At 35.3% G+C, this 27,224-nt stretch overlaps 1 protein-coding gene across 1 annotated transcript; it reads left to right on the top strand.

The window, feature by feature from the left end:
* Nucleotides 1–25,564, top strand: LOTGIDRAFT_138561 (hypothetical protein; the record flags this gene model as incomplete). Its single annotated transcript, XM_009048706.1, has 7 exons — nucleotides 1–169; nucleotides 498–634; nucleotides 1,322–1,513; nucleotides 19,240–19,335; nucleotides 20,888–20,954; nucleotides 21,263–21,417; nucleotides 25,400–25,564. The coding sequence occupies 7 exons, from the start codon at nucleotides 1–3 to the stop codon at nucleotides 25,562–25,564; spliced, it is 981 nt and encodes a 326-aa protein (XP_009046954.1).
* Nucleotides 25,565–27,224: the final 1,660 nt, after the last annotated feature.

Genomic DNA, 27,224 nt, shown 5'->3' on the forward strand with positions numbered 1-27,224 from the left:
ATGTGGTATTCCGTATTGCCTTTCTGTTATCGAATTTCATTCCAGAACCCTGGGTGCCTTTCTACAAATGGTTTGGTTGGAGCTTTGTTATTTTTCTACTCTTTACTTTTAGGATTTTGTGCATCAGATTCAGCATGGAATTTATGGTGGAGTTACGAAGGAATTTCCGGTAAGCATTTCTCCCCAAATTTCGTTATTGAATCGTTCCGTTTTTAGTAGGTATTAGCCACCCATGTTGGAGGTCATCTTCTGTGTATGAGTTTCAAAGAAACGCTTTTTTAGGCAAGTACAGCTCAGTCCGTATTCAGTCATATTTTTGTGGCAACCATGTTTAACTGTCTATTGTACAGCTGCTCTTTGACAGCACGACAAGCATGAGGGAATGCTTTTGACGCAAATCGCTGTCTTGTACAAAATTGTTCGTGCAATCAGTAAATCGTTCATAAAAAATATTCTGCTGGTGAAAGAAATGTAACCGGATAATTTTGTTATTTCAGGTCCAGATTTTTGGGGTGTAGCAAATCAAGATTTTGCAATGTGTAAGAAAGGCAAACAACAGTCGCCTATTAATATAGATCCATCAAGACTATTATACGATCCCAATTTAAAACATCTACATATCAACTATACTGATGTAAGTACCAGCCTATTCTTGAAGATCTGAAGATCTAGCCTCTTGGAATTGGAGATCATTTCAACGCGATTGCCTTTTAGACCCCTCGTACCCAGATCCCTTGATACCAGTCTATAATTATGATGAAACAAATGTACAGTATAAACAATATTAACTCTGTGGACTTTCCGACAAGAACGCCAAGATGACAAAGTGGCGCAAGGTGACCCAGATGAAAAAACATACCATGCTTCGCTTGCGAAAGAGCTTCATAAGATTAATTCTGGCCGATTTATATGCAATGGGGACCATTAGCCTATAGGCTACATTGGACATTTACGAATTCCTGTCCACAATGGAATAACCATTCAGACCAAATGTCTATGGACCTCTATTGTGTCCTTATTCGTAGCGTATTTAGGGAAAGGGACCTTTGATAACATGTTACCTGCTGGCCTATTTTCATTCTTAAAGTTATATCTCAGTAATGCTTTCGTATGAAGAAAAAACCTTTCTATGTTTAAAAAAACACTCAATTTCGCAGGCAACGACTGAAGTTCATCTGAAAGTGCTCAGGAAGTTGACCAACCATAGTCAAAATCGAAATGGTTGTATATATGTTGTTTTGTATCGACACCTTTCTTCCTTCTTGTACAGTGTATTTTTCTCAATAACGTATCTTTGACTTAAAACTCTCTTTAATTTCAGGCTAAAGGAGTATTAATAAATACGGGAAGAGATATCACCATCGAAATGCAGAATTTAGGATATAACCATATCAATATCTCTCTCGGGCCCTTATCATATCAATATAGACTCTCCAAAATAAAATTTCATTTTGGTAATATGGATAAGATCGGATCAGAACATACTATTAATGGAAAGCCTTTTCCAGCTGAGGTAAGTAGGCCATCATGACTAAGCAATTAATGTTATTTGATATGGGAGACTCTCTGAAAGCAATCTAATGAAAATTAGATTACAATTTTTCCTTTCTGATATTTTTATCTCTATTGTAATCTAACAAGTTCTCCATCAAAGTCCCGTTCTAATGACGTTACACTAAACCAATCAAAGCTTGTCAAATGCGACACGTTTTTGGACAAAATGGACCAATTGTGTTATAGAAGATAGCTTGCCAGGCAACGTAATATACGCCCACTGGCAGCTTTTATTATGAATAAAAATATTTAGCAGTACAGTAACAATCACCAGTATGAAATATTCAACCTTCAGTCATACACTTCTTTTGAATTCTTTAGGGCGATACTAAATAATATATTGAGTATGAGTTATTGCCCTTGTTCTTGAAAACGTATTCAATTTTTAGCTTGTGAAAACTCTAGAAGGCATGGTACTGAATAATAAAACCAAGTTTTGTCAAAATCAGGCAAGAATTATGCCTATTGGTGTTTAGCTAAAGTTTGAAAGCGTTTTCAAGAACGAAGTCAATAACTTCTATGAAACATATTTAGATTTTTTTGATTTTCGATGGGGTTCATCCATGGGTAATAATAAACAATTTCACCAAGTTTCGTCAAAATCTGTTAAGAATTGAGCCTTCTAGAATGTTTACAAGCTAAAAATTGAGAGCAATAACTCATACTAAATATTTTGTCGGTTTTTCTGATTTTCAAATAGCTTTATCCTTGGGTGATAACAAACACTCAAGCCAAGTTTCGTCAAAATCCGTCAAGAATTGTGCCTTTTAGAGTGTTTACAAGCTAAAAATTGAACGCGTTTTCAAGAACAAGGGCAACAACTCATACTTAATTTTTTTCGATTTTTCTTATTTTCAATAGGGTTCATCCTTGGGTTATGACAAACACTCATGCTAAGTTTCGTCAAAATCTGTCAAGAATTGTGCCTTCTACACTGTTTACAAGCTAACGATTGCCCGTTTTCAAGAACAAGGGCAATAACTCATACTAAATATTTTTCGATTCTTCTGATTTTCAATAGGGTTTATCCTTGGGTGATTACGAACACTCACACCAAGTTTCGTCAAAATCCATCATGAATTGTCCCTTCTAGAGTGTTCACGAGCTAAAAATTTAACGCGTTTTCAAGAACAAGGGCAATAACTCATACTAAATATTTTTAGATTCTGCTGATTTTCAAAAGTGTTTATCCTTGGGTGATAGCAAACACTCATGCCAAGTTTCGTCAAAATCTGTCAAGAATTGTGCCTTCTAGAGTGTTTACGAGCTAAAAATTGAACGCGTTTTCAAGAACAAGGGCAATAACTTAATTTTAGTTATGGACGGATATGGGTGACGGCAATATACGCCCCCCATTTCATGTGGGCGTATAAAAAGAGGCTGTCATATCGCTCTATTTGTTTGTTACAATTGAGACATGCATATTAGAGAAAAAACTCAGGACTCCAGTGTGAATTAGATTGATCGGAAAGAGACACGAGTTAGAAAAACCATGTATAGAAGGGCAACAGGTGTTCCACAAGGTTGAAGAAGGATATCAGTAATTGACAAATGTAATTAACGATGGTCGTTTTACATAGTGAAATCAAATCCAAGTTGTGCAGAAGTTGACACCCTGAACAGTAGGTTGTTCTCTTTGTGGTGTTTCTTCCAAATCACTCAAGAATATTTATCGGAAAAAATAAACAGCACAGAATCTGTGTTCATTTGAGAAATCCAATCAATGTCAAATCCTTGTTTAGATCCCTTGGGTTAGATATCTTTAATAATTATATCAACTTCTATTAATCAATTATAAAGCTTACATGTTATAAACATCTCTAAGGTCTACCACTTACATTATTATCAGAAAATAACAGGACTTTCTTGATTTGAAAAAAGTATATATTATAAAGTATTAAACGGCATTTCACAAAACGAAAAAAGCGCAATGATTTTGGTACCTTGCCAATACTGGAGAAAAAGTTGATCTAGATAATATTTTTCAACCAAGTTTTGTTGTCAGTGATTCAGTTGAGACATTCTGACATGGAAAAAGTGTACCTCTGTTTTGGTTTTGGTTTTCCTTCAACGCAATTTGCATGGTGATTCCCGCCTTCGTTAACACAATCTGAAGCAGAAACCTGTAACACTTCATTGCTTTTCATGTCTTCCACAGATCTGTCTTTGCAGTAAAAAAAAATAACAGCTATAGTCATCGCTATAATTCAGACACTCTTTCATCCCAAATATATGCCAATTACCGATTACTTTCAGAAACCGTCCAATTTTAGCTTTGAACACCTTTATTACTAAACCTACTCTATGTACCGTATGTAAACCCATAATTTTGTTCTCCTGGGTCCGTTCACACTATGATCAGGTTCTGTTTGTCATTTCATGTAACTAAGCTGAATGTGACAGTTTTTGTCAACTAACTGTTGTTCTTAGAGATAGCACCTTTCTCCCCTATTTGTGTTTTTTCTCGCCTGATAAAGGGGTTAATCCCGAAACTTAGCTACATTAACTCTAATTGTGTCGACTTTTACCTACTGTTTGCACGTTATCGTATGATTTATTTTTTCCTTAATAATTAAAAAATATATAAGGTCTCAGAAAAAGAGTTTCTAATGCAAAGGTCGAAGATGTACGCTTGTAAGCAGCCTTCGCGATAGCGTTAATAGTCCATTGCTAGAGATCCTTTAAATTAGTAGGCGTGTTTCTACAATTCCGATATCAAGCGATGATTTTTGGTGTTTAAATGAAATGAAAAACTAGGAAATAAATTGTGTGGAAATGATATAGAATTTATTGTTTTCTTAACACTCATAAATCTTTGGAGTCGCACCATTAATCATTGATAAATTCTTATATAATTTGTTATTTCTCGTTTTTTCTCCATATTAGTTATTATTGTATTTTCCTTTTAATGGATATTATCCATGTCGATTTATTTTTCATCGCATCAATCTCTATCGCACCAGTTCATAAGATCTACGTAACCTTTGCTACAAAAATCAGCAATGTAACGAACGTTAGATAATGTTTGGTTTGCTACCACAAATAAAGAAAAACGAATGCTGCGTTTTGATGGATTGTGCATATAAACCTCAACACAACAAGTTCTACTGCGAATATGATTTTTTTGGGTAAATTAAAGTTCAAATAAAGACTATGAACACTGGAGTTGAAAAGATTGAAATAATATGTAATTCTCAAGATACGTGTATATTGTAAATACTCTTTCCATGTACTTTTAGATTTAATTGTAGAGGAACCAGACGTCGTCTTTCAATTCTGAAAAGTGAGGGAATAGATGAAATTAAATAGATAGATAATAGTCAAACCCCAATTTGCGTTTTTTACTCTGAAATTGTATCGCTCAAAATTAAACCTAACCAAACAGTACAGTGGCAGCCATACGCACTTTGCAGGATTTGCACTGTAAGAAACAGGATGGTGAAATTTCAAATTTAAACCAGGAAATTCCTCGCCTGATAATTTTAATAAAAACCGTCTCACAATTTTAAAATGTATTGTTTCAAATTTCATGGGAATGAAACTAAAATTTAAATAGATTGATTCCAATTTAAAGAATTCCCTTGATATTCAATCATACGAAGTTCCTTGTCTCGTTTTGTTTTTTTGTAACTTTTAGTGAGAATTAAAGCATATTTCTTTTATTAAAAAAAAAAACATGTCAGCCCACCTCTACGCAATGCGACCTACTTGATCAATGAATTATCCTAAAAGTTTAAATTTTCAACCCCTGCGCTAACGTGGCTTGGAATTGTTTTAAAAACCTATGCATTTCAAACCAATACACTGCCAGCGACCAGAATAATCAGAATAATCTGTTAATACTCCTTGTCAGGCAAAGGGTTAAGGTTCTGCAGCCCAAAAATAAGTTGTCGGACAGAAGTAGATTTTCTGTTTCGTTCAAATAAGTTCAGAAGCTCCTAGAAGCTTTTGTAAAAGCGTAATGAACGAGGGCCATCATAGAAAACATTTGGCAACTGTATAGCTCAGGCAACAAAAGGAATGGGAAGGAATCCTCTTCACAATCTCTGACATCAGAAGTTAAGTTAAGATATTTAAGATAAAGATACTTTGGTGGTCTGTGTCTCAAGGGAGTGCTGATATGATATATGTATCTGTACTATTTCCGCCTTCCTTATTGAAGATCAATAATGTTTATCTAGGTCGATTTATGACTAAGTTTTGGGTGTAAACGACTCATAAACCATCAGTAATGATGAAAGTTTTAAGAGTTAGAGGTCAAAACGGACACAATACTCAGAATCTAGAACTGATTAACACGGGAAGAAAATATCATGTGCCCATCAAACGAAGAAGAAACACGCGAGGAGTTGCTGTCGCAGCACCAGGCTGGGATAACTAATAAAGTCTCTTACAAAGATTTCAGAAAAAAAAAAAATAAAAAAAAATGGAAAATAAATGTGTTAAAAAATAAAATTAGGTTGCTCGGATACTAATCAATGAGGACAAAATTTTCATCATAAGGCGTTTACCAAAAATTAAATTAGATCGTAATAAGTAACATGCAATGCTTGTGTTGGTTTTTAATACCGAATTCCAGGGAATACCTAGATGCGAAGAAATGGAATGACGCTCGAAGTTTTCCCAAAATTACTCAAAAAAATCTTTGAAATCTTAAAGAAACGAAAGTTGTCTCAAGCACACACTTAGAAACAAAAAAAAAAAAAAATACCGAGATACTTCTAAGGCTAAAAATAAAGTTTAAGGCGCCAACAGAATTTTTTCTTTGGTGTATTAGCATGCAACATACAAACGTCGAAAATCGATTCTTTTACAAATTAAAAAAAACGTGGAAGTTGTTAAAAATAATTTGTTTAGAAATCTACACCGTTAAAACAAAAACCGAAAGTAGTCGACATCACGCAATATTTCTTCTATTTAATTTGTATGTTTTAATACAAAAAATACAATATTTATTTGTTTTCATTGTCAGGAATACATTTTATAATATGAATGCTAGTACGTTGTTGAAGTGTGCCTTTTTTGGAAAAAGAAATGAGCATATCATTCTATACATGCTGATCTCTATCGAGGAATCAAAGCCAGAGGAAAGGAAGAATAGACAGGAAGAAAAAAAAGAGATGGGAAGTAGATGGAAATGGTGAAATAGATAGGCAGTAGAATGAAAGGAAAAAAGAGATGGACATCGGAAAGAAGAAGAGATATGCACCGGGAGATATAGGAAGGAAAGAACAGAGGGAAAGGTAGAATAGAAAGGATTATCAGGGGAAAGGTAGAAGAGATGGGAAGGAAAAGGGACAGATGGGAAAGGTAGAAGAGAAAGGGATAGAGGGGAAAGGTAGAAGAGATGGGAAGAGAAAGGGACAGAGGGGAAAGGTAGAAGAGATGGGAAAGGGGGGAAAGGTAGAAGAGATTGGAAGGGAGGAAAGGTAGAAGAGATGGGAAGGGAAAGAGGGAAAACTAGAAGAGAAAGGACAGAGGGGAAAGGTAGAAGAGATGGGAAGGAAAGGGGGGAAAGGTAGAAGAGATGGGAAGGGAAAGAGGGGAAAGGTAGAAGAGATGGGACAGAGGGGAAAGGTAGAAAAGACGGGAAAGGGACAGAGGGGAAAGGTAGAAGAGGGAAAACTAGAAGAGAAAGGACAGAGGGGAAAGGTAGAAAAGACGGGAAAGGGACAGAGGGGAAAGGTAGAAGAGATGGGAAAGGTAGAAGAGATTGGAAGGGAAAGGGGGGTAAGGTAGAAGAGGGGGGTAAGGTAGAAGAGATGGGACAGGTAGAAGAGATGGGACAGAGGGGAAAGGTAGAAGAGATTGGAAGGGAAAGGGGGGAAAGGTAGAAGAGATGGGACAGAGGGGAAAGGTAGAAGAGATGGGAAGGGACAGAGGGGAAAGGTAGAAGAGATGGGAAGGGAAAGAGGGAAAACTAGAAGAGAAAGGACAGAGGGGAAAGCTAGAAGAGATGGGAAGGGAAAGGACAGAGGGAAAGGTAGAAGATATAGGAAGGAAAGAGGGAAAGGGAAAACAGAAGAGATAGGCAGTTGGAAGAGAGACGGGATTAGTAGAGAGGAAGAAAGGTGGAAGAGATGTGCAGTGGGAAGAGAGATAGAAGTATTGGATATTAGTAGAAAAAGATGAAGAGACTGGGGAAAGAAGAGTATATGTACATCAACTATCAGAGGAGAATGGTTACACAGTGGAAAATATAGAAAAAGAAGCCACCGTACCACAGATGAAGATGAAGAGAGTTAAAGTACAGTAGTAGACAAGAATTAATACATAGCAGAGAGTGGATGCTGAGATAGATATAGTATGGGGCGTAATCCAGATACAGGGGAACTATCTTATATTGAAAGGTACTTAATGTACCTCCGTGCAATGCTTCGAATTACAGTACTCCGAAGACTTATTATGGATATGTTTCTTTCAATACTCCAACCGATTGGTACTATAATAATCTACAGACCAAAATTGGATATAAAAAATTTCCATAAGCGGCCTCAGTGGTCGAATAAAATTGCAGTGAATTCCTTCCCCTGAATAAAACGTATATAAAACGTTACTGTTAAATAATTAAATTTTCTCCGCATTAAAAGCATACAATTTGATTTGATACAATTTTATTTGATTTGATTTGATCGTTGTGAAGATTTTTGGCTTATCGTTGGAAATACTTGGATATTTTAAATGGAAACCTTCTTCAGTCCCTGGGTACCTGATTTCTGGAAGCTTTTCTTTCTTATAAAACGTATTTTTTTCATTTTTATATCGGTCGTTTGCTCAGTGCATGATTTCATAATCTTGGATATTTGAATTTTGATAAAATTAGTCGATATTAATATTCGTCGATAGATGCTACACCACCCTAGGTTTACGGTTGGCTCGTTTTGTCTGACTGTCGTTTCTGAGCAAGATTCAATTCTTCAGCCCCTCACTTATATATATATATATATAGGTCTAAGTACGTGTACATAATTTCAGTAATCTTTGCTAATAAAAAAAACTTTTTTCATATCCGTCGATAGATGCTTCACCACTCTAGGTTTACGGTTGGTTCGTTTTGTTTGACTGTCGTTTTAGCTAAATAAATGAGCGTTGAAGTCAGTGGTTCATTTCTAAGTCTGTTATTGAAGTTATATTAATCTAAAAGGAATATTAAAGCAGAATGTTGAACGTGTTATTGTGTAGATCAGACACATTTAGCCACATCTTTCAAATCAAATAGAATTGACCAAGTATAATGATGAGTGATATGAAGTTATTGGAGCGAATATAGAATCGAATTTACGGAATTAATCTAAGTAGACTTCATGGCTGATTGTTCCTAATAAAAACCTCTATTTATTCACAAGACAATATTTGAGATAAATGTTGGACTCTAACCAAATTTCTTCTAATCGCCAGTCTTTTGATTTCTTTCTATCAGACGAGGCGACTCAAATTTGACCTTCCCTTGATATCGTTTAACTACCGAGTTACTCTGTTCCCGAATCTGTTCATTTCCTCCAGGCATCATCGGACAATAAAAGATATTATGTTGAAAACTCGAATCAAAATGTTGTTCTTTCTCCGTGACCAATATCAGCTTAAAGAATTAGACTCATTTCGCAAAGGATAGTTAAAAAGGAATAGAATAGGTCGAAGTAATAACTCTTGGTATTAGTTTGGTAACACTGAATTGATGCATTGATTGTTCTGATCAACACAATCTACATTGTCAGAAAGACTATCTGACAGAAGCTATCCTGGAAATCCAAGTTGTTATCCTTGTAAAGTAAGGTTAAATTAGTTAAAACAAAACAGAAATTACTATTCAATTTCAAATTTGACCGAAAATTTATGGTTTACTGTCCGGGTAGATGGGGTATGTGCGCTCCTGACGCGACTTTGTCCCAGTTGCAGTTTTTTTTTTATGGAGCCACACTTGACGATAATTTCGATTGACGTCAACTCTTGGCTCAAAGACCATTTTGAAATTCCGTGTGGGAAGACTGCTTCAATACAGAACATGGACAATTAGACTTTCATATTTACAGCACAAATCTTGAGTTGAACACATGTTCATTACGGAAGTTAGACGAGACAGGAAGAATAATATTTGTAAAGAATTCGCCTCGCAATCTGTGTTCAAAGTCCATTATGTATCTAACCGCCATTGGTACTTAGACATCAGCACTGACGACATGATGTGCAGATTCTTGTTGAAATTAGTAGAAATCCTTGTCAATAGTGTTGTCAATTATAACAAGTTTAGGATGTAACATGTTAACTTTTACATCGTTTCTCAATTTACTCAAGTTACATTAGTCAGGCTATTACATTCTTTTTCTTGATCTTCTCTTAAAGGGGCAGTCTGGTTTTGTTTTAATACAATTACCCTCCGTTTTTAAACCCTTTGAAAACAAATTCGGGTTGATCATGTGTATATATAGAAGTAAATGGCATATTTTCATTTATGATTTACAATGTTTTGGATAATAAAAATTTTTCGGTACACCATTTGTATGGACGGTTGCTACCATCAGGTAGTTGGTAGTAGGCATTTGTTGCTTTATACTGCATCATTCCGAATCAAGTTTCGTTTCCGTGGATCATAAAATTTCAAACCGGAATTTAGTAGTAGTAGTTGTGTGGAACTTGCAAATTGTGGGCTACAAATTTTCATTCTACGGACCAAATGATATATTTGAGCATTTTATGGCAGACCTGCTCACTGCGGACTCCATTGGCAAAATGCTACCGATCGGTTCTTGTTTTTCAAATGCCATGTATCATGAAGATATTGAAGTCAAAACATTTCTAGACAAAAAAAAATGCTTTATAATTGGACATCCGAGCTTAGTTTTATGCCCTAAACCATGGCTGAAATAAACTTGAACTAGTCCTACCGCTAATGAAGCTGTTCGGTGCATGAAATCATATCTATAAAGACATACTGTCTGTGTTCAGAGATAGACTTTCTAGATTGGTTTTGACCTTTTGCTCTGATTGCTTCCAAGTTTCTACAGACGTCAATTTCACAGCTAATTGAAGAGTACTTCTGATAAAATTTGTACTAAAACTTAATACAAGCATGTCTCTTATTTTGACTTATAAACATACAATTAAGCATTCGTGGCAATCGATTCTGTAGAAATACCAACTTTCCGTAGATCGATTACAGACGCAGTTCTTACAACGTTTGTACCAGCGATTGCATACGCCGTGTACGTCTCCATTTGCTGGTTAGTGTCCCCGGTTACTAAATTTTGACCACTTCTTGCTAGCTTATATCTCAGTTTGTTGATTTGGGATGGTATGACTGATTGTCCTACTGATGCCTTCTACAATAAACCTATGCTCTTCAGTTTGAGAAGCGACTAAGCTTGAACCACTTGTAACGAACTGGAACTACTAGAAGAAGTTGACCACCTATTACCCAAACGACGACAGACACCCTATCCAGTGCGACAAGAGAATATTCATTCACTCGCAATCACAATGCTCCACCAATTTCATCTACGAAGACCACCCTTTGGAACCAACCTCGACTCATTTCATACAAAAACAATAACACGTCGATCACCTCGTACCAAAAACGACCACAGACGTCCTATCCAGTACGACTAATAAAAGAATATTAACAGATTACCAAGATGAGCTTCAAACAAGATTTATTTCATTTAGAAGATGTTGAAATCCAACTGTTTGTCTAGCGGATGTCAATTTGGTCTGGAATACTCAATAGTTTAAACAGCTAGACTCGCTGAATTAATGTTCTAAGCCTTCAGACCGTCTGTTTCGGACGCTGAAGAATTATAAATAAGTGAACGGGTAGTCCCGTCTGAGATATTCCGGTCTTTTGACGGATTTGTTAAGTATTTTTTTTCCAGACTGTCTCCACAGTGTTTTAATCGGATAAGGTAAAGGATTTGTTTTTTGTGTACCTTGCGGTCTGCATTGGTTTTAACATATGGTACTGGTACTGGTGACTTAGTTTGACCGAGTGTTAGCCTGATACCAAGTTCCAGATTCAAGGCAATTACGTTCAGTTAGTATCGGATTTTCTGAAACAGTTTTTAAAATCTTGCATAGGTCTTTTCCCTAAGTTTTTGTTCGACTGGAAGTGGAATTGCAGTAAATTGGAATGGTGCAAATTGATAGTGTCAGTGCACATACACATGCGTTCCTGTACAACCCCTTTGTCATTGTTTCCTTTCCTTAATTCCGTGCAATTCGTTATTGAGTTGGGAAACAAGCGTATGTGGTTTATTCCCATGTCGACCCTTTCCAATACACCCAACATCTATTTCTGTTTCGATTCTGTATGTCTAAAGCCGTGTGCGGTGCCGGTTAATCGAGACATTAGAAAAAAGAAGAAATGAGTACACGAGGTGTATATCCGGACACAATGCGGGTACGATTCGCGTCTACTTTTTACTCTCCGCACCGAACACCACCCGAACATCGTGCATCGTCTATTAGCGGCTTTACACGTAATGAAACTACGCAGTTTTTATCCGCAATCATGTTTATAGCAGTTATCGCTTTATTACATCGTTCCAATTAGGTAGACGATATGAAAAGAATCTTTTGTTAACAATGAATCGTTTAATCGTCCCATTTCAGACAGAAGTCTATGTTCTGACAGTGATTTCAGACGAAGGCTAAAGAAAAAGTGTATACAAGCTTTGTTTCTGATGGTTAATAATTCTCACCAAGGGACGAGATTCTCAATTTGAAGATTGGAACATTTCCAAAATATTGATGTATGTCAGCAGAACAAATATTATCCTAACATAAAATTTATTTCGTGTTCTATCCTTCTCTTGGGACGCGAGGAAACAAATTTTCTGACCTCTGAAACGGACTAACTCAATTTGTTTTTATTGATTTTCATAAAGATTTGAGCAATTCATCATGTGATAAGCCCAGTAATTAGACTCAAGTCAAACATTTTCTTTATTGATTGCAAGTGGAAAGCAACAATTTATAATGTTAACCATGAGCTCTACACCCCATTCAACAAGTCAGCACCATCAATTGATGAAATGGATCCAAATGACAGACTGGACTTGACGAGAGATTTGTCATTCTGTACAGTTGAAATCGGTATCCTTTTGTTGCTTTTGCTGTATACTGACGTTGATGAAATATTATGCATACAATTTGATTGAACATTTTGTACTTTTCGAAACCTCTTAACACCTATGATGTTTGTCATCCGTGTACCATTGTAATGCTGATTCCGGTTCAAGCGTATTCGAAATTAGCAACACACAATTAATTGTACCTTTCTGAAAGAAAACTGGACTTGAAGAGAGTTTTGTCATTCTGTACAGTTCAAAATTGGTATCCTTTGTTGCCTTTATTGTATATTGGACCAATTGGAGAATATAAATTCTTAAAGTTTTGTCTGACGTTCGGATAGGGGATGTCATAAATTAAGATTATTATCATTATATTAAATAGTATATTCGAATGTTTTGCCTAACCGAAGGAATGGATACAATTTTTTTCTACACTTATAGAATGTAGTCGGTTGTTGAAGGTTATCTGTAAACTTTCTGCTTAATGTCAATGATTTCATTAAAATTTCACAAGGTACTGAAATTCTGAATTTATTTCTCCTAGAAATATATCTTTAAAACTTGGCATTGTATAAAAAAATGAAATGGTAATTATCCATTTATTCCTATGAACACGGACAGACAATATCAACTATCCCTGATCATTTGCAAACGTGACGTTATTAAAATAACACTAATTCCTTGTGGAATCAAATCATACCGGGGTTATTTCGTATTTTAACACCTTTTTTTTAGCTCATTCTCGTACAGGAATATTGACTTTTAGACGTTATTGTGACTTACATAAAATGCTCGCTATGGGCGTTAAAACCCTAGTATGAGCTTCATGGCCTCTGATATTTGAGTATCACGAAGGTCGATCTTGCTTTAAGGCTTCATTGTAATAAGTACAAACTACTACAGTTAACTGTTTATACCAGACATTATAGCAAGAAGTCATGTTCTGTCAAGAGTCTCGCTGGTGTTGGTATTTAGGGTGAAACCTTACATGTTGTCGTACGGAAATTAAGTTCATGTAGTCATTGTTGTTTTTAAATTACTGTCACCATGTTGGGTGTCGAGAGTGTTTCAACAAAACGAAGTCTGATAAGTATAAAAACGTGATCAGACAAGGATTTCACAGCTTAGCAGGATCTTGAAACTCTAGATTTTTTAGTTCACAAACACTCAGTACAGAACCACCTTTTTGAAAGTCGTGCTCATGGTCTCCTTATTAAATATGTCGATTTTCCGCGAAGGATGCCGATTTGACAAACCTAGATGCAGAGTGACTTTCGTCGTTCGAAAAGGATGAGCTACAGGCTGTGCACGTTAAAGATCCCTCGACAGTTGGAAATCGAAAAAGAGCAGGCTAATGCCGCTGTCTTGGCAAAATTAACCTCATTGCACCCTGCATGTCGTTGCCCACATGGTGCAGAAAAGTAGGACTTAAAACTCCATTCATTTAATTTCTGTAACATAGTCTTGTTTTATATATAAATTAACATATATCTATACTAAATCTATATTTATTATATCTTCCACCTTATTGAACTGTTTTACATGTGTATGCTGTCCACAATGGGCGTATATGCAATAAATCTTATCTTATCAATACCCATCGAATATCAGTTCTATAATCTCGACCCAATTCATCAACGTCGCTGCTGTATCCATCCCACTCTTATGCAAGCAACAAACGTATGTTTTTCTAAAAGGTCACTAGGAAAAGGAAACCATTCCTGAAAAGGCCAATATAGATAGGTAATTGTGTGCCATTTTTGCGGCAGATGGAAGTATCGGAAAAGATTCTTCCAATTTGGATATTTAGAGTAATCTGATGATAAGAAGTAGATTACAACTAGAAAGTGTGTTAAGAAGCTCAGATAAAATCAATGTCTAAGCTTGGTATTTACTCAATGCAACACCATTAACTAAATTGTAAATCCCAATGATCGCCAAAAACAAATAGTGGCTGATGTGGGATAACGCGGTGTGATTTAATTATACTGGTAAATCGATACACTACGCTTTAATTATTGGTCCATCCACCGATATACTCTTGCCCGTAACTGTAATGTATGAAATAGCAATGTGTGAACTCAGTTGACATTCACAATCGCAAAATGGAAGTAACATGACCCTAAACCAGATGTATACCTAATATTTAAAATAAATAATTTACACGCAGAAGTATTATTTGAACAAAAAAACATTTTCATGTAAAGTTTTGGTCTATATACAGTATATTGAATTGCCGCAACTTTTCGCAACGGAAAATCACTTGGCATTGGCAATTTGTCCTCATTGCATGACGTTGCATGTCTTGATCAGCAAAAAAGGACGAGATCAAAACTTAGTTTAAGGTCTTGTCTAGTATGATCAGGTAGTGTCGTGTATCCCAGATGCGATATGCGGAACCGTTAGTTGTAATGGGAATGTCATTGTAATATTTTGACTCGTAATGTTTTGTTCCTTAGCAATTTCAATTGGTCAATTCTTATCATAACTTCATAATTGGGTATACAACTGTAAGAAGTTTGTACTTTTAGTCTGTAAACCCATCTCAATTTATATCTCAGTGCCCGTCACAATGATTAATTCATTATACTAGGGTTGTAGATATTGGTCGCTTCAAGCTGAACTATCAACAACGTTTAATTAGTTTTTATTGGTAAATAAATAAAGGGCAGTGTAATCTATCTGATCAACAAATCTAATTGATCCACGGGTTCAACTAATTTGTCAAATAGTTTGTACCAGTGTAAATAATTGTAACAGCCCATGGCCTTTGTATGCAGAGTATAATCATAACGTCGAACAAAGCCCTTTCTGCTAATCCAGGACGATTCCAGATATTAATCGTCCCTGTATATGAACTGTACTGGATATGTATAGAAGATGCAGCTTTGTATTTCCAAGCGCACACTATGCAATAAAATGAATAACATGAAATCTACTTTTATATTATACTCTTTTGGAATGGGTGACACATTGGGCAGATGTCACGAATCCTGTGGAAAGTAAACCGTCAACCAACTGATCGAAGATATAGGTTTCATTATTCCGACCAATAAGAAACAGCTGACGTGTAGATGAATCAGTAAAGAATTGTAAACGCTCACCAGCAACCTACTGGTCAAAATGAACGGTTTTATTTCTCTGGCCAATAACAGATAGCTGGTGTGAACGAGGCTTGATTGGATCGATCACCTCTCATAACCCCCACTAAATACCATCCACTTCTCTCCTAAATACCACTTCAATGTTTGATTTTATTAATTCTGAAGATAAATATTTCCCGCAATGATACATTAATCCTTGAACCGTATTAATACATTTACTATTCAATACTCGATTCTCTGTACACGATGATGTCTTTTCGTGGGCTTTAGCTGTTACAGTTTTTCTGCCAATGTTGACGAATCAGTCGAAATATTTCCTTGCCAGATTTATCTGTAAATAGTGAAGGATGGTCCTCTAATAAGAAAAAAAGGAGCATTGAAGAAATCAGGTGTCATTCCTTTCCGAAGTCAGTGGTTCATGTAATTCCTCCCAAAAATCCTTGCGGTTTACGATGAGGTCTGATCAAAATTAGACCAAACTATCGTTCAGATTTTTATAAGCTTTTATTTTTAATATATCTACTTCAGTTAGGGTCTAATGACGGGCCTCTTGAACATTTGTCAAAATGACCTTTTGGCCTAGCCTGATGACCACTGCTTTAATGAGATTTCTGCCCTCTTTAGCGCTGGAATTTTGTGAGAGAGTGAAGGAATTTGATTGGTTAAAGCAGGATCCATCTGGTTATGTCGTTATTTAGACGAATGTTCAAGTGGCTCGTCTTTAGACCCTAACTGAAGTGGCTATATTAGACTTAAAAGTGAAAGAAAAAATGAAGTAATTTTTGGGTCTTATTTTAATAAGACTGAGTTCGTGTCTTGTAAAATATCAAATTGTTTCATATTAAAGATATATTGTTAGAAACTGCGTCATTTTCCTAAAAAAAAATGTGATGATAATTTCAGATGTCATTACGATTATTGAATTTTCTTTCTTGATCTGATTAATGTTATCAACATCATGGAAATATCCACAATTTCAAAGAATTTTTTTCTATTACTTAAACGATAAGGAAGAGACACAAATGACCTTTGTTATTAGTGGGAATTTGTTCCATGATAAAGGTGGCGTTCTTTGAAACAATAAGCTGAAAGATCATATTGTCTCTTAACAAAAGTTAATATTTCAAAGACAAAAATGAGTCTTTTGACAATCGTTTGAAATATTGCTTTGAGAAAAGATAAATTTTCTAACAAAAAATTATCAGATTTTTTCGATTACTTCATTTTCTTGTATCCTTGCCAATTTTTAAGGTTAGTGTTTTAAGTAGCATTTTGTGATTCAATAGGACAACTACGATTCATGACTTGGTGCAGCAATTTATTTCAGAGACAAGATTCCAATATTCCCTTTGGACTCATTCATTTCGAGGACTGTGGTATAGCTTGCTACAGCGTTGGAACCTTGGCTTCAGCGAAGTTTGAACTATAGCGTCGTTGACTGTCGTTGTTGGCTGGTACAATCAGCCATATTGTTGGTATATTGACGTTAATAGCTTCGTTATGTAAAGCCAATGATCGTCATTACTTTCTTTTTTCATCCATGAGGATGGACTTTGGTACTGTCGGCTAGAGCTCTGGAATCTCAGCCTCATTTGCTTGGTCGCGTCGATCAAATGTTGGTTATTCATTCGTTCATTTATTCATTCTTACGAGGGCAAACTGTGTTGCAGTCGGCTAGAGCTCTGGAATCTCAGCCTCATTTGCTTGGTCGCGTCGATCAAATGTTGGTTATTCATTCGTTCATTTATTCATTCTTACGAGGGCAAACTGTGTTGCAGTCGGCTAGAGCGCTGGAATCTCGGCGTCATTTGCTTGGTCGCGTCGATCAAATGTTGGTTATTCATTCATTCGTTCATTCATTACGATGGTGACCTGTGACGTAGTCTGCTAGAGAGTTGGAATCTCGGTGTTATGTGCCTGGTCCATTCATTCAATTGAGGGCGAACTGTGGTGCAGTCGGCTAGTGCGATGAAACCCTGAGATCATTTGCATGACCATGTCCAACAAATGTTGGTCATTTATGCGCTCATTCATTCAAGATGTTAAGAACCATTCATTCTGGGAAGAACCATCCTGTTTGATAAAAGGAATTAAAGGGAGTGATTAAATGTGATTTGAGGCGGAAGAGAACAGGGTTGTTAAGATGACGTTTTACAGTCACTTTAATCCCCGTTAATACAGCCGAAGATTTATTTCGACCATTTACTCTACAAAAACATTCTCATTGATGAAATTCGAGTGGCAAATTTCAACGGTTGACCAAAATTTCTGATTTAGGTTTATTGATTGGAAGGCAGCGAATTAAAAGGAAGAGATTTAGTAGAGTTGAAATGATAAGATGTGGTTGTTTGATTCTGTCGAATTCAGATCGAGATCTATTTAAGATTAATATCACGATATCAAATTTCTGGTTTTATTTCTATTTAATATTGGAAATAAAATTTTATTTTGATTCTCAATGCATTAATCACAGAGAGAAAACCAAGATACATTTATCAAAACGAATTTCAATTTTTACTATAATACACGGTTGTTTCCGTACTTGATGGCGGAAAATTATTTTGACAAGTAACGCTTGTAGCTGAACTGAAGTTGTAAGGGAAACTATATGACAAATTAATACAAACATTGGTAATTTTTTCAATTAGCAGTGATTTGATTCATTTCCATTTTGTAAAAAAGAAACACCTATGGGATTGTATTCCACTCGACATAAAAAAAACAATTTCTTTTTAGGAGATGGCTTAAAGCAGATACTGTCGTGCTTACTTTGCTGAATTTAAAAACGGTTTCATTAATCGTGGCTTAAGTATTGCTTGATTGACCAGACCTTCTTTCCCTTTTCAGGCACTGAATAAGAATGAGAACAAAACCATATGATAACGTAGCGAAATTAATCGAAGCGATCAGACACATTACGTTTAGAAATTGACTCTAATGAAATTGTCCGAACAAATCACGATTTTCTATTAAATCAGTTTGCCTGTGGCGAAAGTTATAGTTGATCATTTGTATCTGCTGTCAATTGTTGGGTAGTTAACTAGGCCAGCAAATCGTTTTATCGTCATCTGCTGCAATGATCAAAGTCAGAGCGGAATGAGAAGTGGCAGGCAAAGTAACTATTTTGAAATGCCAACCAGTCTGGAATATTATATACCCCCAAGGATGTCGACTTGTAACTGAATACAATCCTACAATATAGCCACCAGAGTATTTTAATGTCAGCTCAATTGAACACCCTTTTTACAAGCATTATAAACTATAGCCTCTGCAAACCTCACTCATCATGGACGTAGAATTGAAAAAATTGAATGCTAGTATTGTGAATGCTAGAAAGGTAACACTAAAGGTCTTCATGTTTACAGGATTATACTTTGAACCCATTCAATGGTTAGGAAGTAGGATAGCATTACCAATTTCAGATAGTGCTCTACGGTGTTATTTTGATTAATACATTCAGCCAATGTCGTCCATTGTAAAACCTAAAATTATTGAAAACAAATTATCATATTTTTCAGATGCATCTACTAGCGTACAACAGTGACCTTTATCCAAATTCAAGTTATGCTTTAAAAGGCGTGAAGGGTTACACGATTATAGCAGTATTTATAGAGGTAGGGACACATTTTTGTCATGAAGACACGGCGTACATTGAATCCAATACAATGGGCTCTTCGTAACTAGGTGTTCTGGTAAGAGAAGCTTGGATATTTTGGGCTCTAATCCCTGCATCTATATTAGATGACTTAGCTGGGTGGTACGAAGCCCAAATATTGACTGTTTTGATGGTAAAATTTGAATTTCGAAATACTAACTTAAACCATTTAACGATCAAGTGTGTCGAAAATGTTAAAGAAATTGTAAAAAGGTTTTCTTAACTTTTAATGTGTATCGAGGACATCGATCTGAACCATTCAAATTTTCTTGCAATTTCACTTAAAGTAGTCTTTAAGGCGACGGGTATTCGATATTATTTGTGACGACATATGGGCTAAGTGATTAAAGGAACCACAGAAAACTGCAAAACAAAATTGGTATCATGTAAATAGAAAAATCTCCCTTAACAAGTTATATTCCTCTGCATGTTAATGAGATAATAAAATGAAACAGACAGCATGTCATTAATCGTCTTCGTCATAATCCCATTTTATTTAATGCCCTTAACTAAATTTATGAAGAACAATAGAAAGGGATTTAAGAATAAAATTAACCACTGTGTAGTCAATTAATAACAGGTCAAGAGATCAATTTGATAATGGAAGAACTGTCCAGACAATTTGCGGTTATGATCAAACAAAGTGCGGAATTAACTTCTTAAAGGGATTGTAAAGAGGTTTTCTATAAACTTAATGTGGATCGGCGACACTGATAGCATCAATTTGCACCATTCCAATTTCCAGACGTATGTGGTTCCTGCAATTCTACTAAACTTAAGTGTTTGATGACGTCGCAAAATAATATGCTTTATCACATAATATGGCCCTTCACGATGAGTGACGTCATCAAATACTTAGTTGAATTGTAGGAATCACAGACGTCTGAATGAATATTGTAATGGTGCAAATTAATGCTATCAGTGTCCCAGATACACATATTTTTTTTAAGAAAACTCTTTACAATCCCTTTAAAGAACCATTGCAAGTTTATTGAATTACTAGTTATAAAGGTGCTGTGCCACCAGCTTTTATCTTTTTGGATGTAAATTGATATTGGTGTGGAACCTTTTGAAAAAATAAGATATGGCCATATGTACATAAATTCGTTACTGGTCACAGCAGCATAAACCACAGGTTGTGTGTATACAATTCAAAATAACTATGAGATACATACGGGTACATACAAAATGGGTCTAATAAATGAATCTATATTTCCGTTTCATTTCATTTCCTTCGACTTGACTTCCAACAACAAAATACTACTTCTCTTGTCTCTTGGTGTTGATAACGCACAGACGCTGTTTTCAGAATTGCCAGGTTGAAGAACATGTAGGTTTTCGCCTAGTGATCAAGATATTTTTATTTGTCAGCGAACACTCTTTGATCCAAATTGAATTTTAATTTGATAACTTTAAGTTAATAACATCTGTTTCACATCTGAAAAACCATGGTTTCCATGTCAATTAAACTCTAATTCGATTTCATCTCTGTTTCTTTTTTTTTATTTCAGTTAGGAAAAGAACTAAATAAGCCTTTTCATCTGATATCAAAAGAGTTGAAAGCCTTGCGTTATAAAGGTAATTTAAGAATTATCCAATAGAGACTTTGTAAAATTTGTCAGAATATTATTGCTTAATGGAGACAATAGTATCTTTGTCGAAACGTCGTAAAAAGGGATATAAAATGGCCTTTTGGCATTATTAGCTTTTATTTTCATCTTTTTTGTTTTTTGGTTGATTGCCTTTGGTTCCTGATATTCGAAGAGGACAAGAATTCCATTCTAAGACTACATAAAAGTCTGTTTAAAGTTTTTCTTTTGAATGCATCTTCGAAGTTAAAGCATATTTTTTTTAACTGTAAAATGACAACTTTCTGTTGTTTTCAGAACAAACAGCAATGTTACACCATCTAGATTTGGGACGACTTCTTCCTAAAACTGAGCATTACATGACTTACGAGGGCTCGTTTACTCAGCCCGGCTGTCAGGAGACAGTTACCTGGATTATTTTAAATAAACCAATAAAAATAGCCAAAGAACAGGTAAATAGTCCATATTTTAATATACATTCATCAAAGAACATAAGCATTATTGTTAATATTACTGAAATATCTTTCTATTAAGACTTCGGTTGAGCTCGATTTGTAGGTTCTGAACAGGTTCCATCTGTTCCAAGGCTTTATTGTTACAACCATTGCCATTGATGGCGCTTTGTTTGCGAGTTCTGAACAATTTCCATTTGTTCCTGGGTTCATTATTACCGTTATCGCATCGCAGTTAGCGAGTAAAATAGTAAAATAACCTTTTTTCTCGATCCAATATTTCTCATGATAAGCCACAATTAAACTTTTAATAAATCAAATCAACATTGTATATTTTTCACGAGAATTTATTAAAGACAACCCGCGTCGGTTTCTATAAACTTTGATGAACTATGAAAATATAAAAACTAACGTTTTACATACGTTTTGCATTAAGGGAAGGAATTCTCTGTAATTTTATTTGACCACTGAGGCTACTTATGAAAAAATTTTCCAAATCCAATTTAGTCCTTCAATAATCACAGTTTCAAATCAGTTTGAGAAATGAAAGATGACCATAATAAGTCTTCGGAGTACTGTAATTCGAAGCATTGCACGGAGGTACATTGAGTACATCTCAAATATAAGAGAGTGCCCCCTCCACCCAAAACAATTTCTTTTCCTGTATCACTCCTTTTCTTCTTTCCTCTACCTTCTTACTCTCCCCCACCCGGCCCCCTATCTCTTTATCTCTAATTATTGATCTCTCACTCTCCTGTTCGTCTACTCGTCCAGTCCTATCTACTTCCTTTACTCTATCTTCTTCAGAACTTTCTTCATCTCTTCTCTACAATAGATTCTTATCCGACGCAATTTTATTCAGTTCATGGAATGGCAAGGCCACCAACGAAAGAAGCAATTTTGAAAAATAGATCGAAATTCTGTTAAGGAAGAACAAAAGAGCAATTTGTAAAGGAAAATATATCTAACATTTTCCGACACCTTTTACTTTTAAAACGTATCGTAATGGAACGGAAGCAAAACAAGTCTCCATTTCCTATAAGTGGAGTGATAAAAGGTTGAAATAGCCGACGTAAATCCAAGATCTAATTTGTGGAAATCGCTTGATCTCATCCTTAGAAAGTCAATACAAATTAGGCAATTTTCTGGTTTTATTGGGTAAAGTATAAACCACTTAAAACTTGTTTCAACTCAGCTGAATTTTAATCTGAACGAGAAAGTCTCTACTAGGCCAATAAACTGACCGCCGTGCCGTTTATTCAATAAACATGGCCGACTCGGTTGCGTATAAAATCAGTATTGATGAGAGAAAAGATACGAAGTAGATTACACTTTTTTCTTTTAGCCAAGTAATTTCTGACAAATTATTGATACAATTGGAATTGTAACAATTCGATTGAAATGTGGAGTAAGTTTGGATTCAAATCAAAGTTGATTCTGTCGACTGAGAAGCGAGAAAACTTGATTAGTTTTATTGTAAGGGAGGAAATTGGCAGCAATTAGAGCCGAGGCTTTACTCACTGCTCGTCTTTTTGATTGTAACGTTTCTCTACCGTCTTCATTTAGAGTCATTTTACCAAACTAATTACAATTCTCTGGCGAATCATACCAAACAATTTTATAAACCGTCGAAATCGATTTCCAGACCAATCAAACAAGACCTTGTTTACATTTTCAGTATTAAATTTTTTTTTCCACTAGATTTATGTTTTTATGTGAGAAATTATTACATCAGTGATTTCTATGAATGCCAATATTGGTGAAATCTAATCTGGAGCTTTAATAACGTTCAGAAAACAAATAATAACGGTTTTCTTGATTGAATAACTTAGATTATACTTTCTGACCTTTTAGTATTGCTTTAATAACTTTTCTTACTTTATGGCTGCCTACAAATGACATATACGCCCACACTGACAGTAATAACGTTCTAAATTCAAATAATAATGGTTTTCTTGATTGAATAACTTAGATTATACTTTCTAACCTTTTCACCGTATTTAGTATTGCTATAATAACTTTTCTTACTTTATTATTGCCCACAGATAACACATACGCCAACACTGAAAAAGGTAATGTAAGAAACGCTTGAAAGACATGATGGAACTCTGTCACCGTGATTTTCAACCATATCAGAGATTTCAAATACATAATAACGTTCATGTGGTATGATTAGTCTACAATTCAACATTCACTGCAATACAATGTGGGCGTATAACAAAGTAATCATCGTAAAAACTTGGGACAAATTTCAAATAAAATATTTAATGTGATCTTTCCGTCATATCAGCAATTACCGTGATTTTTGATTATTTGGCTATGGTTTGGTTATACAGATTGGAAGTTGTGATAGTCTTCTTATTGAATTATTGAACATTTCCTTCACTTTGAACGTCTCAATCGATACGATTTGATTTAACATTGCATGTGTAACAACGGTAACAATACAGAGGATGTGATACGGCATCTTATCTGATACAGTCTATTAACCGGAGGATCTCAGACTGAGAAAATTTCTATGTTCCGGGTTGAAGTGCAGGTTACTACACATGCCATCTATGCTCCGACGAAATGTTTGATATTTTTCTAGCTCACTCTCTTCAGTTGATTTCATTATTAAGCATATATTATGGCAACATTTGTAGCTATTGTTCTACTGAACAAAATACAAAGAATAATTTCGTCAGAGCATTGATGGCGAGTGCAGTAACCCATAGATGGTTTCTTTATCATAAAAATGATACATCCAATTCCTTTGAATCAGTGACGTAGATGAGGCATGAGGCTAATGGTTGTTCGGATGTAGCTATCAACGCATTCAAAAGGAGTAAGCATGTTCTTGCTCTTCTGCTCTCGTGCTAGTTGACTTTTTATTTTTAAAATGAAATATTCATTAGTTACCTCCCTTGAAGTTTCGGAATTGCCTGTCCGTTTATAGATCAGCAATGTCGGCAAACAAACCAGGTATACTTGCTCTTCTAGACACCGAATGCCAATTTTCATTATGAAATCCTTACTCAGTTAAGATTGATATAATTCCTCACGTGAAAAGCTCATTAGCTGCTGCTAATGTTTCGCCTAAATGTTGCTAGGATTTCAGGTTTCGTTTTGTGGTTTGGATCGTTAGTACTTTTGGTTTATTTATTAACACATTTTTTTAATGTAACATTAAACAAATAAAAAATGGGGCGTATCGGATAAAAACAATAAAAAAGCAAAAATGTATATCTTAAAATTTGATTGTTTTCTGGATAATTCTGATTAGAAATTTCCCAGTTCTTTCTTGTCACTTCCCAACATTTAAAATAATTTCATTTTCTTTCTTTACACAATACAGAATGAAACAGAACACGTAGTAATATGTCAATGTAAAAACCTGTCTCATTTCAACACAATTTTAAACTCAACCGATTTTCTTGAAACGCTCTACCAACTATTGCAATGTATTAATCGTGGCACTTTGTGTGGATAGGAAACTAGGGTATGTTTAAGTAGGCAACTGCGATCGGAAGAAGAACACGTATTCTGCAGTCAAAATTGGGTAAATTTTATGGGTTAGGACATGATAATCCAATACATTGAAATGTAATACGCCAAGGCAATGACATTAGCTTAATCAAAAAAATGCTAATACTACTGCTTTTGGAACAATGGCATATTAGAAGCACTAGTTCATAAAAATAATGATAAACTCTTTATTTTACAATGGTATGAATAGGCCCAATGCACAAGGACATGGTTATAGATAAATACGACAATTTTATGGATGTGGTATGAGAAAATGAATATTTTAGAAGTATCCATCCATAAAATTGTCTTGTTTCGTTTGGACGAAGAACCAAATGAACAACGGATCGTACAATTTTAACAAAACAGGCTTAACCCCCTTGCATACTGTCGCCCATCGTCATTAGTCCAATAATGTGCGTGCAGTAGTAAATTAGGACGTAAAACTCGTTCACATTTAATATTGTCTTTTCAGCTTTCTGCCTTACGTGTATTATATGACGGAAGGGAAAACGACCCTAATTTAGCTTTAGAGGTGAATTCACGTCCAGTTATGCCTTTAAACCATCGTGTAGTTAGAACAAATATTAACTTTAGGAGAAGGGTAGGTATAAGGTCACACGTCTTAAAGGGATTGTAAAGAGGTTTTCTTTACTTTTTTTATATAGGAAAAAGCATCGTTTATCCGCCGTTCCAATTTTAAGCCAGACGTCCGAGGTTCTTGCAATTCCACTAAATCTAACTGTTTTATGAATACACTATCACAAAAACAGCCAATACTATGTAATGTAAGGTCCTTTACGATGATGACGTCAAAAAAGCTTGGTTTTTAGTTGAATAACTGGAACCGCAGATGTCTGACTAAAAATGGGAATGGGGAAAAATCGATGCTATCGTTTCAAGTTAAGAAAACTGTTTTTAAGCCTTTTAAATGTTTTACTTATATTATTATGTTGTTACCCGGGGATGAAGCCTTAATGGTTTGATGATAACAGAAAAGTATCAAATAATTAAAGATTTGGCTTATTCAAGCTTTCGAATTTAAAATTCTAGTTAGTGATAGAATCAGCTCAATGGTTGCTCAATGGTTAAGGATTTATCCAAGATTTCCAAGAAAAACATACTAGATCATGACGTCACCATCTGATATTTTAGTGATGCCCTAATCTGTTCATGTCATTTGCGATTACAGGAACCACAGACATCGTATGGCAATTCAGAATTACACAAATAGTACTCAGACGTTTTTCGATCTCAAAGTTACTTTTTTCCATCGACTTGTGCTCATGCTGGTGCCATAATGTAAAGTACTTGTACGTGTCTTTTAGAAATTGATACCACCACATTATTATGCATGTTTTACTTTTCCAGAATCGACTATGCACAATGGAACGGGATATGCATTATCAAGGTAAGTCTGAACTCATTTCGGACTGAAATTTCTTCTTAAATTTGAATTCTCCCCCCTCAATTCAAAACTATACCGACGACTGGTCTGTTTGGTTTTATGTTCAGGGACAAGTTCTTTCCCTTGAATAATGAAAATATTTGGTAACACTGAAAAGCATGGTCCCATTTTTGTGAAAATAGGGCACAATACAGCTCCTATCGATAAATGCATCACATGATATCTAATCAAGAATACAAATACTTTAATGTTTTATATCTTTCAGTTAATTCATTATATAAGAAGTAACTAGGTAAAGAAGAATATGGTAACCAGTAGTTCCAGCACTGCGATTCAAAATGAACCCAAACTTTGAAAAATTACATAAAAGTAAAGCTCCACTCAAAATAGCCAGCCCCGTCGTTAGGGTGTGGTCCGTGGGGGCTGGACCCCAGCAAGCGAGAATTAAGCCCCAGAAAAACGTTCTTCAGTTCAGCAGAGATTGATTCATTGACAGTGTCATTGTACAAAATTAAAAAGATATAGATTTTGGTTTTTTCAAAATTGTCAGAAATGAGTTTTCTGGGCCATTAATTCTTCAAATTTATTGAGTATAAAATCTGAGCCCCAGCACCAATTCATTCCTGACGACGAGGCTGCAAATAGCTTACTGATAATATTAACGCAATTTTGTGTGTTTTGGAACTCGAAGAATTAATGGCATAACACTTAAAAGTATGCCATTGACGTCTTTGTTAAATTTCAGCTTTTTTTTTTAAACGTTTGCGTTCACGATTGGCGCTGTGCTGTGCTACTAATTGATGATTTGCGTTGACGCTGTGCCGTGCAGCGCGTTGTCGTTAAAGAGAAAATCATAAGTGAAGTACAGTATACTCTCGGAAGGTGCCTTGTC

The sequence above is a fragment of the Lottia gigantea genome (assembly GCF_000327385.1).
Source record: "Lottia gigantea unplaced genomic scaffold LOTGIsca_127, whole genome shotgun sequence".
Lineage (NCBI taxonomy): Eukaryota > Metazoa > Mollusca > Gastropoda > Lottiidae > Lottia > Lottia gigantea.